The 16,084-nt window shown below is 38.1% G+C and overlaps 2 protein-coding genes across 2 annotated transcripts; one reads left to right on the plus strand and one right to left on the minus strand.

The window, feature by feature from the left end:
* The first annotated feature begins 5,731 nt into the window (after positions 1-5,731).
* LOC131304644 (uncharacterized) lies at positions 5,732-8,836 on the plus strand. Its single transcript, XM_058331978.1, has 11 exons — positions 5,732-5,939; positions 6,024-6,095; positions 6,201-6,256; positions 6,645-6,780; positions 6,904-7,000; positions 7,077-7,143; positions 7,314-7,412; positions 7,775-7,864; positions 7,973-8,127; positions 8,235-8,336; positions 8,453-8,836. Exons 1-11 carry the CDS (start codon positions 5,732-5,734, stop codon positions 8,610-8,612), a joined length of 1,242 nt encoding a protein of 413 aa, XP_058187961.1. The 3' UTR covers positions 8,613-8,836.
* A 928-nt stretch (positions 8,837-9,764) lies between these two features.
* On the minus strand, positions 9,765-11,241 carry LOC131303884 (CASP-like protein 1F2). Its single transcript, XM_058330945.1, has 3 exons — positions 10,969-11,241; positions 10,707-10,830; positions 9,765-10,202 (listed from the first exon to the last, which is right to left on the minus strand). Exons 1-3 carry the CDS (start codon positions 11,193-11,195, stop codon positions 9,936-9,938), a joined length of 618 nt encoding a protein of 205 aa, XP_058186928.1. The 5' UTR covers positions 11,196-11,241; the 3' UTR covers positions 9,765-9,935.
* Between the last annotated feature and the right edge of the window lie 4,843 nt (positions 11,242-16,084).

The raw sequence follows: 16,084 nt of genomic DNA on the forward strand, positions 1-16,084 counted from the left end.
CCATAGACGTCACCTACGGAGTGCAGGTGTATGTGACAACCCTAATATCCTGCATCAACTAAGTAGTATGGATTTAGCCTTTGTATGCGGCAATCCTAATGTCCCACATCAACTAGTAAATAGTCTGGACTTAGCCTTGGACACCCTCTCATGTTTCAAGTGTGAGTTCTACCAGGGTTGGTATCAAAACGACACAAAGCTCAGTTTGGTTCTTTTTCTTTACTTTTAGAAATTTTCTCCCAAATTGCCTGAAATTTAATTGTGCAACCACTGGACTACTTTCAATTTTCAGATTCAAAAAAAGGCTAAAAGTCTACTTTACAAGCTCGTGCATATCATCTCCCTAATTTTTGACTTGACCACAAAAGTCAGTATCGTTAGGGAAGCGATCTGCACGAGGCCTAAACTACAAGGGGTAAAAGGGTTGAAATTCAGGGATTAGCTAGCTGTAGAAGGGTTAAACTTAGCTTGTTTGTGGGGAGGGATTACTGCCATTGGGACGGGACATTGGGTTTCTAAAACCTGATCTGTCTGTATCTTTTACCTTCACCTTATCTCAATTAAATTTTAGTGCTCTGTCACCATTTTATTTAAATTTTTTCTAGTTTGTTTTTTCACGCCATATTATTTTGTTCTGAAATGATATCTTATCTGCACTTGGGAATTTGATAGAAGATTGCTTGACCTCTCAGTTTGGAGAGAGGGAAGCACATAATCTGATGATGATACGGTTGATATTCGAATCGAAATAAAGTCAACCACATGACTGCTCTTTACAATTACACCCTTCGATTTGAGTAGTAGTATTATTCCAGTGGTGGCATTGATTCATTTTGAATGTCCCAACACAAAAATAAAAGTCAAATAGCCTTTTCGGCCACTAACCAAGATGTTCCTTTAGATGGACTCAAACCATAGACTCGCATCTGATTGGTAACTAAACAAGGATGATTTCAACTCCTCTTTTTTTTTCCTTCCCTTTTTCAAAAGTGCAACTGTGCAAGTATGACACCCTTTCACCTCTGCCAAGTGTGAAAGCCGCATTGCATTTAGGTCTATCACGTGTAGTCACTTTTTGGATCTATCATCGTGGAGTGTGGGTTTGATTTAATTCTTGTTATAAATTTGGGATGGAATGGACCTGCTCTGATACCACATCAAAACTTTATATCAATCTCAAAACTAATTGGCGATGAGTAAAGAGGTTCCAAATGTTATTAAGTGGTCTCTTATTAGCAATGTGGGACACCTACTCTAACACCAAGGAGTATTGCCTCGTCACCCCACACCACACCTCTATCGGTCAGGGACCGAAGCTAATGTTCACCATGTGCGAATGGTGTTAGGAGTATGTTTAATCCCAACAAGGGGTTATGGGGACTCAAACTTGGGCCTTGTCCAACCAAGTTCAAGTTTCCACCATTGAATTAACCCCTCATTTGTCAACCGAAAAGAATATGAGTACATACATTCACATACATACACCGCGTACGTACACATTTTGAACTTGGTTTTTGTAGTGGTGGTTGAGGTGGAGGTGGAGGTGGAGGTGGTGTTATTGAACTGGTGATAGTACTAGTGGAGGTGTAGTAGTTGTGGTGGAATCACATGTGGAGGTGTGATAGTCGTGGCGTTGAAGCGGTGGTGTTGGTAGTAGTGGTTAAATGAATGCGGAGGTTGTAGGGTTGTGTGGTGCCAACGGTGATAGCAGAGTGGAAATGTGGTGGTGAAGTGATGGTGGTGGAGGGGTTGTGTTGCGGTGACAGTGTTGGTGGTGGAGGGGTGGTAGTGCTCCGATCATCATGTAGCGGTATGCTTACCACCCACTTTTCCTAAACTAAACTTTATTATTTATATGATTGGATTATACAACCTTGTAATAATTTAAAAATCCTCTTTATTGAGTATATAATAGGTCTTTATACGATTTAAGACGAGGGAGATGTGAGTTTTTACCGAAATGATTTACTTTTTGACTCATTGAGGGTAAATTAGTCATATCTTTCGATGTGCAAACAATTTTTTGATTCAAATTATTTGGGTTGGAAAGAATACTCAACAAGCTTTTAAATGGTTCAAATCTTGCGAAAATTGGAGTTCGGGAGTGTTCGGAACAAAACGGCAAAGTTTGAGCAATTGTAGAGTCTTAGTGCGCCCCAGGCGCAATTCCATGCGCCTCAGGCGCACACCATTGCGCCCAGGCGCATCGTCGAAGTTTCAAAACTGACCAAACTTTGCGATCTTGCCACAGACACTCAAACTTCAATTTGCACTTGGTTTGAACCGTTGAAAAACTTGTTTAGATTACTTTCTAACCAAGTTAGTTTGTCTCCAAAATTATATATTCATCAAAAGATATGACAATTTTTTCCTCAAGAGATCGATAGAGCGCATCGTCGAAGTTTCAAAACTGATCATACTTTGCGGTCTTGCCACGGACACCCCCAAACTTTGATTTGCACTTGGTTTGAACCGTTAAAAAACTTGTCTAGACCACTTTCTAACCAAGTTAGTTTGACTCCAAAATTATATATTCATCAAAAGATATGACAATTTTTCCCTCAAGAGATCGACAAACAAGTTATTTTGGGGAAATTCTTGAATCATACTAACTTTAAACCGGATCGAAACCTACTTTATATCATTAAAGAGGGTATTAAAAATACTAAAAGATGGTGAGATCTAACCACAAAGACAATAGATTTTGGTTTATGAAAAGTGGGTCGAAAATAAACCAATTCAAAGATCGTCGGAGCCACTAAGGCTAAAATATGTTCTCGCGCCTTTCCACTCATTCAATTTTCTGTTTGGTACTTGCAATCCTAGTTAGGTATTCTTTCACTTCTTAAGAGTTCGAGAGAGTACATAGGGGTTTCCACACTTCACCATAGCACACAAAACTTGTTAATCATCAAGATTTGCCTAAGGCATTCACCAAATATGGGATTTATACATTTATGATGCCAAATTTTGGTGTCCATGCCGCCAACAATATTGCTCCACCACTGCTACTACCAACCCACCATCACCACCATCATTTGACAACGGCTTCACCCCACCAGATCATTTTGAACAAAATGAGCAACTCGGATCATTTTTATAGGATCCGAGATGGACCCAAAATGCGTACACACGTTATTTATGTACCTGAAAGTATGTACCATAGCACAGTTGTTTACCAACCTATTTACTTCATCCATTCGTTATAAAAGTTTCGGCCTTTTGATCCTTGATGCAACATGATTTGATTTATTGAGTTGTTAGACTACAAAACATGCGGGAAATACACTCACACCTCAATCGCAATGTAGAGAGACAACATTTTTAAGGATTTGACGCTTGCCTAGTTTATGGACAACAAATTTCGATAGTATTAGTCAAGAATATTTCAAAATCTCAAAATCCGAACCCTGATCAAGATCCAACCACTCACTCTTGTAGTTTCTCTTTCAATCGTTACAAGTTCCCCAAGGCCGGATTTATACAGACAGGGATGGAGAGAACAAGGTTCTATTTGTTTTTCCGCAATCCAAAATTCTAAGGAAGTGCAAACAAAAAACAGAGACAAGGAGTGTATACCTTCCTGATTACAAAAGATAATCATCTACAAACTACTAGGTACAGAATGTGACTTTAAAGAGGTACTTTCCAAAAATGGCATAGCATATGGCAATATTGAGAACGGAGCTAGGCATTAGTAGAAGAGAATTGCGAACCCTTTTCCCTAACATCAAACCTAATCTTTTGGATATCATTGGGAGACCAGACCGTCTATGGTCACCCTGAAAAACTCTACGATTCCTTTCCTGCCGATGTAACACAACATGGTTGACCAAGCTAGTTTTCTGATAATGTTGTGAAAGGACTCTCAGCTTCCCGATAAGCCAGTTAACTTCATTAATTATCCCAAGAGGGGAGAAGTTTAGATATATCACAAAAGGAGCAAACTTGTTGCCATACTGATGTAGAAAAAGGGCAACTAAAGAAGAGATGAGATAGGCTTTCCTCATTGTGCTCGCATTGAGGACAAATAGGAGATGTTTTAATACCCCAGTTAATAATCTCGTCCTTAGTTCCAGTACTACCTTTGATTGACATCGAAAAGCAGACTAGGGGGTGCCAGTGCACAATAGGTGAATGAACCCAGATAGCATCTCATGCAGCTGCAACTTTGAATAGGGAGGGAACAAGATGAGGTTGTCCACTGGTTCAGATCAGGCCTCATGTCATTTGGGTTGAAAGTGGGAAAAGTATTATACTAAGAGGACCTTGAGGGAGCCAACTGTCATGCCAAATAAAGGTACTGCTTCCATCACCAATAATATGTTTAACGAAGGGTCTTGAAATAGCTCTAAGATTAAGAAGCTTCCTCCAAGTCCATGAGCAACTGGAAGGGACGTTCAAATTTAAGAAACATTAACCGGGTTCAAATTGAAGAAACATTAACCAGGTTCCATCTTGACACAGAGATCGAGGATGTTTCTTTCTTTCTTTTTTCCCCCGCTGTTTGTGTTTGTTTAATAATCCTGCCTGCGTGGAGGTTTTGTAGCTCTTCTTGCATGGATGATATTCTATCTTTTAGGAGCTTTATTGTGCATTGAAACGACCCTTAGGGGTAGAGAGAGTCAGAGAACGCACTTAATTCTGGAGAGCTAATCCATTTTAGATATGCAGCAAATTCAATAAGAAAGCCATGCTTCAAATCTCCACATGTGTAAAAGAAAAGAAAAGTTAACTGTTGTGCTAATACATGTTCATCTTTTTGTAGGTAGCCAAACACAAGGTTGATGTCTTAGAAAGATCACTCAGTGATTATATATATATATATGTCTTCAATAAATTTAGGACACATGCGAAAGAAAAGTTGTAAAGAAATCATCTAATAAGTATCGCAGCTGTTAATCTTTCATGTCCTTATATTGTTGTTTGTAAATTTCTTGTTATTGTTCGGACTTTTTCGGGTCCTTGATGTATTTCTGGGACAGATGAATCCTTTAAAAAGTTATAGTTCATGAATATATGTTTGGTTTCTTTAAAAAGTAAAAGTAAAGAAGTAGGAGCAGCTCACTGGTTAAATTGTACTACTTTGTATTAAACAAATGAATATTTTAAGAGATGGAAATTCCTTTGGCTTCCCATTCCCCACCTGGATCGTCACTGAGTTTCTCTTCCTACGCATTCGCCATGTGAGACTTATTTCTCGATCCAAGATCTTCCCCCCAACCCGAAATCCACCACATTTCTCTAATCTCAAGCCATCTTCCGTACATACATGCATACATAAATATATATGCCCATGTCAACATCTTTCATGCTATATCCATCCTCCAAGCCCAAGCTTCTTCACCTCTCTCTTTCTCCTCCCTCCCCTCTCCTGTCAGAATTCAGTAAGTTTTATTTTACTCAAAACCCAATGTACATACACACATGTCACACTCAAATGTGGTGGTTTTCAATTCTCTGACATGTACTAATTTCTGCACCAATCTTTAGGCCATCTTTATGAACTCTAACTGCCTGCTCCACTCTTAATAACTGCTTCTACATATGGTGTACCCATAGTTTTTTTGGACTAAAATTATTTTAAAAAAGCTCTTCAGATTTTTCAGCTTCAATTTTCTTTATTTTTTGTTTTGCAATTTTGATCGTAGTGTAAGTTGCTGGAATTTGACAGGCTGGAATGTAATATGTAGGATGTTAGATTGGGATTTAGTCCCTTCTTGCAAGAACAATGGGGTGCAGTCCTTCTATATGTGCAGCTGGAAAGAGGAAAAACAATTTGAATATCCAAGAAATTGCCATATGCGTCCCCTCAATGTGTGTTCCGCTTCAAACTGATCTTCAGAGGGCACTCAGAGGTCTAATTCCGAAGGATCTCGCGGATAGAGTAGTTTCACACCGGAATCTAATCGTTTTAGTTGCCAAGGGCGAGGAGACTAGTGGGACATCTCTCTTGAGCTCATAGTTTAATAACCAGTTTCTCTTTTGAATTGCCTGTTGATTAAAGATTGTTATTTCTGCAGGTGGATCTGTTACCGAATTACAGCAAGCACTGGAGGACTACTTGCCTCTTCTGCTTGGTCTAACTAACAAAGGTTCTCTTTCTCTTTCAAGCACACACACACATAGACACTTGTAAATGATTGTACGGAGAACTACTTGGAAGTCTGTGGAAATGTTAAGAATGTGTGTATTAACAGAGCATGGTCTTCAAGAAGTGGTGGAATTCAAGTGGAAATATTCAGAAGATGGAAAAGTAAGTATTTTTGCCCGGTAATTCTTTTTGGCATGTTTAGTGTATCATCATATTTACTATTAAGTGGGTGGAATGAATGAGAGGATCTGATTTCGATTCAAAAGTGGTGTGCACTAAGTTTACAGAGAAGTTCAAGATCACCGCGATTGCTGATTTTCCGGTCTTGGTGACTTTGTTGTATCCTGGGGTGTGTTGCTGTTCCAACATGACAGCAAACTACTCTGACAAAGGGGGCAATTGACACCTGATATTGCTCAATGTCCCATATTGAGTCTATTTTAAGTCCCCTCTAGGAAGCGATCTCCCCATCAAATTTGTGTCATGCATGTTTTGTGTTAGCTTTTTGTTTCTGATAATTTAATAATGGGATCAACAATATGATGAACAGGAAGTCTGTGTCGCAAACTCCTGGTTTGAATTACTCTCTGTTATTCACATGATGGCTATGTTGACATTGACGGAGGCAAATTCCATGCTGATTTCTGAAAATCAATCAGGTTCTTCTGAAAGACTTGTATCTGCAGGTTTCCATCATTCACCTAAATGACTTTTTTGTTTCAATTCCAACTTCAGATTTGATTGTCAAAGCTTCGGTTAGTTTCTTATGTTGTTTTAGTTGTGAAATAATTGTTTATGTTGCTATATAGATTGCATGAGGGATGCTGTTGATTTACTGCTAAAGGCATCGGGTTACTTGGAATTTTGTGTCCGTGATGTTCTTGTTCGCTTACCAACTGATATCAAGTAAGTAGACAGCATTTCTCAATGCTTTGATATCTTTTTACCACTTTCCCACTGGTCCACATATTTTTGTACCCAGGAAGCAGTTGCCAAAAGATTTGCAGGAGGGCATATTGGAGGCTATATCGATTCAAGCACTAGGCCAGGTATATATAGAAGAAACCTTAGTTGTTTAGACCACCATAAGGAACTAATAAAAGGCATTACTTCCAAAACGAGAAAGAAAAGGAGGGGGGAAAAAAATTGGAACCTGGGTATTTGTTTCTTAGCATTTGATACATTTAATACTATTTGATACTCTGTACGACAAATCCAGGGAACTGAAATTCAGCTTGGATTAGCTGTGGACAGTCAAAACGTTAGTTTACCCGTGAAGAGGAGGCTCGCATGTGAACAATTAAGCTACTATGGGCAGGTAGAGAATATTTATTCAATTTGTGTTGGAGTTTAAGTCATCATTGTGCGGTTCGTGCTTCATCTGCTGGGATTCTTTCGTTTTCATTTATGTTGTTTTGACTCGTTTATATTCATGAGCGGTTCTATTTTTTTCCACGACTGCAACACCAAAAGATCTCTTCTTTTTTTGAAAAAAAAATTTCTAGCATGAGTTCATCCAATGGTATTTCTTAGGTCAATTAACCTTCATTTTTATAACTGGCCGGTATACTTACCAGAAAAGAACTTGCTCGATCGCATGTGAAGTATTAAACATTGCAACTTTTTTTACATGCCATTCCACATTTATTGTTGCAATCTTCTTTCTCTTTGTTTGTTCAGGCTCATTACTGCTTGTCCGGATGTAACACTGATAGCCGACATGGAAAGAAGCATCTGTTATTCATCAAATGGAAATATCTTGAAGCAAAGGTCACGACCACAATCACTTTTTTCCACTTTAACTTCTAAACCCCAAACTTTTCTTGCATCAAGTATCTCAAATGTTGAGAGTCTGATAATCTCTTTTCACATTATCAGGCTGCAGCTTACTACTACCATGGCCAGATCATTGACAAGGGTAGTGAACCATCCTGTCATGTGAGTGCTGTGTATTGTTTTCTAGCTGCTGAAGATCTACTCTCAGAGAGCAAGAAGGCTTGTTTAACCTTTTGTCTCACAGCTCCTGTCACCAGGTTAGCTTCGATTCTATTTTTTATCTGCGTAGTGCACATCAGCAGTTTTATTATTATGCATCTTTTGCAACATTCCCTCATTGTATTCCCTGATTTCTTCTTTCAAGGATCCCTCCACTCTGGGGTGCTATGAAACATTTGAATAAGAGAATTCCTGATGTAGCATCTAAGAAATCGCAGATGTATGGGTACCTTTTAGAGCAGGAGAAGTAAGAGGCTTCACTGTCTTTTTTCCTAGTATTTCCTTGAAACTTCTGACAGTACATAATTTCCAAAGATGATCTTTTAGGCTATTTAAATTTAATTTCTGTCAAATGGTTTCCAGAGGTCTTGAAATCCTGCCTGATCTTCCAGAATTCGAGCTATCACTAAGGCCAGATGACTTTGAATTGCCTGAGATGGATTCAGCATGGGGTAGACAGAAGTGGGAAATCCCAAGTCAACCTCTCAAAGAGCACCTTAAAGATTCCGAAGATGAGATGTAATCTGAATGGCACCCCGTATGCCCTGTCTCTTCTCTTTTTTGAAACTAAATAGAAAATTTTGTACTTCCATGTTGAAAATTTACCCGTTGCTATTGTCTTGAAATGGCTGTAGATTCATGTGCAAACTACAATATATATTTATGACAGAACCGTAAGTCAATTGTTCATTTGTTAGTTTTCGAAATCTTGTAAACCTAGTTCTGTTATGTTCAAAGTATTATGCATCTTTTACTGTGCATCCCCCTAGTGCTAACACCGCTGGATGATGTATTGCTGTAATGTATAGACTTGATGGAATGAGTAGTTTGTTTGTGGAGCTTCCTTGATTCTCCATTTGGATATCCAAATTCGTAAACAACATGGCATCGTGATGGACTTGTCATGAACTCCATTTGTGACTGTATGAAATTTAACCTTCACTCTCGAGTGGTTCCAGCAAACCTCTTTCATAGTCATGAGGGTTTCTGGATTTGGAATGAGCCATTGAGTGAATCTATGTATGTATCTTGGATCATTCCACTGCCCACATTGGGTTATAAGAGTTATCCAAGAAGTTAACTTCTGGCACGTGATCCAGAAGTTAACAAGGCAGGGGGCTCAAAGATGTTAGCTAGCCTAACTTAAGGTTATGCTACTTTTGGAGCTTGCGGACCAAATTTGATATGTTGGCTAAAGTTTGCCGGTAGTTATCCTATCAAGAAAGTCTGGAAGTCCTTGCTTAGTTTTGAACCTCCAAACCACTGCATATGTTCTTGAGAGTTTCTGATAAAATCGTCGGATAGTACTGTCTGCTCAGAAACCAAACCTTGACTAGTCTTTCCACATGCAGGTATTGGGCTCAGTAAATTCAACTATCCATTGCATTCTTCTGACTGAGCTCATGAAAATTTACAAAGATCATAGTCTTTTATGAAGGATTTGAAAGATCCGATATTCTGTCTTCTGTTGTAGTTGTTGATCGTCGTTATGAAAGTGTGTTGGCTGTAATATTCCTCTGGGTTTTTTTTTTTTTTGGTTGCTGTTGTGGTTCTCTCTTTCTTGAAATGTCACACTTTTCAAACTCTTTACCAAGAAGGATGAGAGTTTTTTACTGGTAATATAAAAGCATACAATCAAGAAAATTGCTAAAATTTCTTAGAGAGAGAAAAGCAATGAAAGAGTAATGAACCATGTTTCCACAATATGTCGCAGACAATTATTCACAGCACTAAAAGACATGGCAGAGCATCTCGTACTGAAGTAATCCCCCGCAAATTTATAATTTACATATACTAGAAAACCTAAATTTGAAAACAGAGCATCTCCTTGGAGGGTTAATCTATTTCACTTTTCCTCGGTAACTCCTTCCTCTGATACCTGGTTGTTCGTTCCTCCGGCCAAATACTTGAGTTCGTGGGCAGATGAGACCGCAAGCGCCAAGTAGCAGAACATAACCATGAAAGAGAAGGCAAGAGATAGTGTCAATTTGTGGCAGAATTTGCCCACGTTACTGCATATGGCCGACCACCCAACCTGGGCTATGCCATCGCGACCCACCATGCCAACAGCAGAGGCTGCAGCACATCCAGCCATCATTAACAGCACCAGAACCTGACATAACAATATTGTCACGACGGAGGAATACAGACACCAACATTGTAAGCAATTAAGCATCGCACAAGAACACACAAGATTTATGCAATTCGACTTTAAGCCCAGACCCAAGTACACTAGCAGTGAAACTTCCCCAGAAAATCAGGTCGAACCAAGTTGGGTATTGTAAGTCTCAAATCATATTCGAGGTTGAAACAAACAAATCCCAGACATGACAAATCACAACACACAATCTTTGTTATCTTCTTCCTTTCAGAACTTTTTATCTTCTTCCTTTCAGAACATTTTATTAGGTTAGTGAAGCGTAATTCACCTTTTGGTCTTGTATTCACAGCCAATGTAATTAGTACGCTTTCTTTGTGAAAACTGTATCCTTTCTATTTTGTGTTCTTTTCTTGATTGTTTCATGAACTGTGTGTGTTAGTTGGACACATTTCTCAACGCTTTTTTGACATCAATGGAATAATAGCAAACCAAGAATGAACAGCGCATTTTGATTACCAGATCATGCAAAAACACAGCGAAATAGCTGCTGGGATTTGGCTCAGAATGGCTTAGCAAGAACGCGAAGATTACAGATAGAAGAGAGCAAGTACATGCAATGGCGTCTGCAACCAGTATGAACCTAGAAAAAAATTGTCAGCAAGGGGGAAAAAAACGCTTGTAATCATGGAGACTATGTGTTTGTATTGTGTTTGAACTTGTATTCCAATTGGGTAGCATGAAAAAGAGAGAGATTAATGTGAATAATACTATTAATTACTTGAATGCAGACGAGTAGCTGTAACGAGCCTGCATCGAAATCCCGAAGAAATTGACAGTTTCGTCGCTGGTAAGCATGGTGACCATAGCAGCCGATGTGAATACGATAGCCAAAACTCTGAGCATGATTTGGAGCTTGAAGAAACCACCTCCCTGCTTTGGGCTCGACATAGCGGCTGCTGAAAACGACTTTACTCGGAATTCGAACGGGTGCTTTTTCGTAGCCATCTCTCTCAAGGATTAAAAAGAGGTTATATAGAGCAAAGGAGATATATATATATATATATATATATATATATATATATATATATATATAGAGAGAGAGAGAGAGAGAGAGAGAGAGAGAGAGAGAAGAAGTAGTGTTTTATACTCCAGAAATGCTAGGAACAAATAAAACTTACCCCGAAAGTACCATGAAAACAGCAATCAATAGTTGAGATTCACTTTGATGTGTGTGGCCCAATCATCAAAGTAATTCTCAACCATTAATTGCTATTTTCGGAGTACTTTCGGGATAAATTGTTATTTTCGAAGTACTTTTGGGATAAATTTTCTTTGTAGATAGCATTCCCCGTAGATATACTCTACTGGAGTAGAAAGGAAAGAAAGAAAGAAGCACAAGAAAGGAAAACTCTTAAAATTCACGGATACTCCGCAAACGGGGAATTCTTATTTAAAGATGGTGGATTCTCTTTCTTTGACCTACATGTATTTAGTACTGTATTTATTTACCAACAAAATAAGGTACCTTAGCGTTTTTCTTATAACAAGGAGTCCGGGCTGCCTAACGTGCACCTCGATTAATTTTCTGATAAATCGATCTCATCGTCCACTAACAGGGATCATGTACCTGAGCTGGTCATAATTACTATGGAATTTGATACTAATGTTATTAACTCTATTTTTTTCCAGAATTACTAAGAGTTTATGAGCCAGCTTATACTAATCCATCATCTACTACAAGCTTCTTATAACAGGGATAAAACTCTATATGAAGTGACCCAAAAGAATTGTTAGCACCTGAAGAAATAAAACTGTTATGCATATATAGCGGTGAAGTTCAAAAAATGATATATACAGTTGACGATAATATCTAAAAAATCTAAGCAGGGGCCATTGAATTTATTCAAAATCCAATTTAATTTCGTTTCTAATTAAAGTATTCAAAATATCATCGTAATATTACATGAATTTTTACGTGTATCTAGAGCATTTCAATAGTATGAGTTTTCACTTTACAGTTGACACGATCATATGATATGTTGTAGTTTTGTACAACCTTTTGTGCTTGTATTGCCTCTGCTTTTTCTCTTTCTTCAATTTTTTTAAACAATTGATGATAGGATTGGGGGCATGAAAAAGGAAAACGCAAACAACTACCTTCGTTAAGGACATATATACTTTCTCTACGGGACAACATTTGATCGAGTTTGTGCGTAGCATGATTTCAATGACAAATGTCTTTTAGAATGGATTCTCCAAATTTCAAATTTGGCAAAAACGAGAACAGAAAATAGAAAACAAACATAAATTAGATGAAATTAGACTATTATTTTGTAAAAATGTTGTGATAAATAGTAAAATGAGAGAAAATAACAAAATGCCACGTAAGAGAGAGAACTTTTTATTTTACATAAGTATACATGCTTACAATATAGGTTTCTTATGCAAATATTAAATTGTAAAAAGTGAAATATGATCAAATATTGAAATTTTTATGTTGAAAATTGATTAATTATGATCAAATAGTGGTTAATGAAGGGGTGACTTCAGAAAGTGAAAGGTTGGAGTAAGAAAATGGCGTGAGACAAGAGTAGCAGTGAGCAATAACTGAGTAACTTGAAAAAGTGAAAGAGTGGAGAAAATAGAGTGAGATGACAGAAATGGAGAGGTGATCGATATGGGTTTTTTTTTTTGTTTTTTAAGTCGATCCCCCTCTTTTTCTAAAAATCTCCAAGCTTTAGCGGTCAATAGTCCTTCCCTTACTTCTCCTCCTCCCTTCTCAGGCGGCAGGAGGGGAGGGATCCTTTCCCTCTGATCTCTCCACCCCTCCCCCCCACCCCTGATCTCTCTCCCTCTATTCTCTTCCCTCTACCGTCGAACCGTCTTCTTTCTTAATCCTCCGACTGAAGTTCGAGCATCCATAGTTCAGCCAGATCATTTTCTAGCGACGTTCCCGGGGCTTCGGTTTCAGTGTTTGCGGACAAGATATTGTCTACCACCGTTCTCAGCCTCCACCTTCTTAGATCTGTGACCTGACGCCGTCTACCGCATTGTGACCTGACGCCGTCTACCGCATTTGCTGGGCGACCACCTCCTAACGATGTGTTCCTATTTTGTGAAGTAGAGGTGTGGTTACGAATCTATTAAGGTGGTTGCGAAAGAGTAGTGGCAGATGTATCGGCGGTGCTTCTTTTATTTTGTTATTTGTTTTAATATTGTCCTCTCTTTGGGGGGTTTGTCCTTCTTCGGGAAGTTTTGTCCTCCTCTAGAGGGTTTCTCTTCTCATTTTGTAGGACGGCGCATTTATGCGCTTATACGCTCTAATTTTGTTGGAGTGTCCGATTTGTGGGCTCTCAACCTTTCTCCATATGGATCTTTTGATGAATACTAGCTCTTAACTTTTGGCAAAAAAAAAAAAAAAAACATCGATATGGTTTTTCGCGTGATTATTTTCAATACTTCAAAAGGGAGAGAGTGACAACTGGAATACACATCTTTGATAGAGCTAGGCAGTATATAATACACAATATATAACGTAAATAAAAAAATATAGATGATAATCAAAGATGACCGGCAGGGGTTAATTAGTAACGTAAATAAATAAATATAGATGATAATCAAAGATGAGCGGCAGGGGTTAATTAGTGTCGACCCTTATAATCTGCGTTACGTTAAGAATTAGGTTGAAGTAATTGGGTGATGGTAATTAATTTAATACGTTAACGGCACTTGGAACGTGGAAGATTGGCCAGTTCCACTGATTAATCCACCAATAAACTACTCCTGGCCTAGTCAGTCATCCACATGATGCATGATTTAGACATGACTTGTGTGTGTATATATGTATATGTATATGTATATGTATGCAAGGGCTAATTGTAACGTCTCCTTCTCCACAATAATGGCTTACCCATATCCAGTACTTTATTCAACACGTCAAACATTATCGGAGTAGTATTTTTCTAGAAAAGGAAACTTTTTTTTTTATGATAAGTTAGAAAAGTAAACTTACTTCACACTCGTGCTCAATATATATCAGTGATGATCGTAAGAGTCAATTGAGTGACTCAGTAAAATCCTCCAGGCGAATTGAAGAAAACAAAGTCTTACTCCTACTACTTCACTTCAATGACTTTTTTTTTTGAAAGGTTCACTTCGATGACTTGATTACCAGCATCTTCAAGACTCAAAATAACGTACGTACCTTGTTTATTTAGCATCAGATCTTTTTTTTTTTTTTGGAAGATATCGAATCCAACAATCCGGATCCAGTCACGACCTTTTAAGGTTAGGACTGTCAGGACCTCCTCTTTTCCGATCGAATTTCGATGATCCAAGCCGCGCAAAGTGTGCAGAATGTGATTTTAAGGGTACCCGCGAGAAATCAGTAAAAAAAGAGACTGAAAATGGCGTAATTTGAGCAGTTTTTTATTGAACTGTTCAGATGAAGTCCTTTCCGGTCATTTTTTTGTTGATTTCCTGAAAGTATCCTTAAAATCACGTTCTGATCACTTTGAGCGGCTTGGATTATCGAAATTCGATCGGAAAATGGAAGAAATTGGGAGGTCCGGACCTAAGCTTATGTTAGGAATTCCTGACTAGATTCTAACTATGGAATCCAATATTAGCATCATTTTATAGATTTTGTGGATACCTTGTCATTGGTACCAAAACCTAACAAGAAAAATGAGAATTTTAGATGAAATGAATAGTAAATGAATAGGTTTTGAAAGATGTACTTCAAATCTACTTCATTTTATCATTAGTTCTCCATATACGGAGAATCAAATTGTATTCTTCATTTTGAAGAAAGTAAATCAAGTATATAGATGGTTGGAGGTGTGCAAACTTCTTTATTTTGAAGAAATGGAGAATGGTTTTGAAGATTTGAAGGGTTGGTTGGAGATGCTTGAAGGGTGCAAACTAACCCTTCCAAACGCTTAAAAAAAACTTGATAGTTAAAACATGATTATCTACGTAGAACTTGACAGGAACCAAATGCAAGATCAATACAATTCTTGTTTGGTTCTCAGTTGATTTCTGAAAAGAAAAGGTACGTTACAAATTCAACCTCAGCTACTAATTAAATCAAAGATACATAAGAGTTTATTGATCTTCAATCTTTTTAATTTGATCCTCTTAATAATCCTGAGATCCGTTCATTGCGTGGTATATATATGAAACGGCAACAACTAATTATATCTCAAAGATTGATTGAGGTGATCGATGTCTCAAATACCCTTTTTCCAAAGGAAAAAAATTCATATCTTGACGGAAGTTTTTAAAAAGTCAAAGCAAATTAATTAGCCGAGTAATAACATGTTCAGTCTTACGAAGAAGCTCGTGAGATATCTTGAATTTCCTTACTACTATTTGGATAATTATGACTAGTTAGTCATTTTTCAGCTAGAACACGTACATAAGCGGTAAGCCCAAGCAGGTAAACGATCTCCATCAATGGTTGTTTCCTATGCAGAAAAGCTATGTACACAGCAAGTTGTGCACAGCAGCGGTTTTCTCCCGCCTCGGGTCGCAAAAAGATGATCGGAGCCGTTCATTTTGTTCAAAATATGTCGTTTAAGGTCTCTGTAAAAAATGAGCTTCGTTTGATATCGTTAGAGGCGTTAACAAAACGCCCAAAATCACTTCAGAATTTACAAAATGAGCGGCTCCGATCATTTTTTTGCGACCCGAGACGGGAGAAAACCGCTGCTGTGCACAGCTACTGTGCACGTAGCACAGCTCTTTCCTATGACTGGACAGAGTTTATATATCCTAAAGTAAGGGGAAGAAGTGTAGAAGAAATCAGTGATGGCTATTGGCATGCATTATCTTTTCGATACCATTACTTGAACGACAGGCAAACTGAAAAGTGACATTTTTAAATAAGAATC

The sequence above is a fragment of the Rhododendron vialii genome, chromosome 10a (assembly GCF_030253575.1).
Source record: "Rhododendron vialii isolate Sample 1 chromosome 10a, ASM3025357v1".
Lineage (NCBI taxonomy): Eukaryota > Viridiplantae > Streptophyta > Magnoliopsida > Ericales > Ericaceae > Rhododendron > Rhododendron vialii.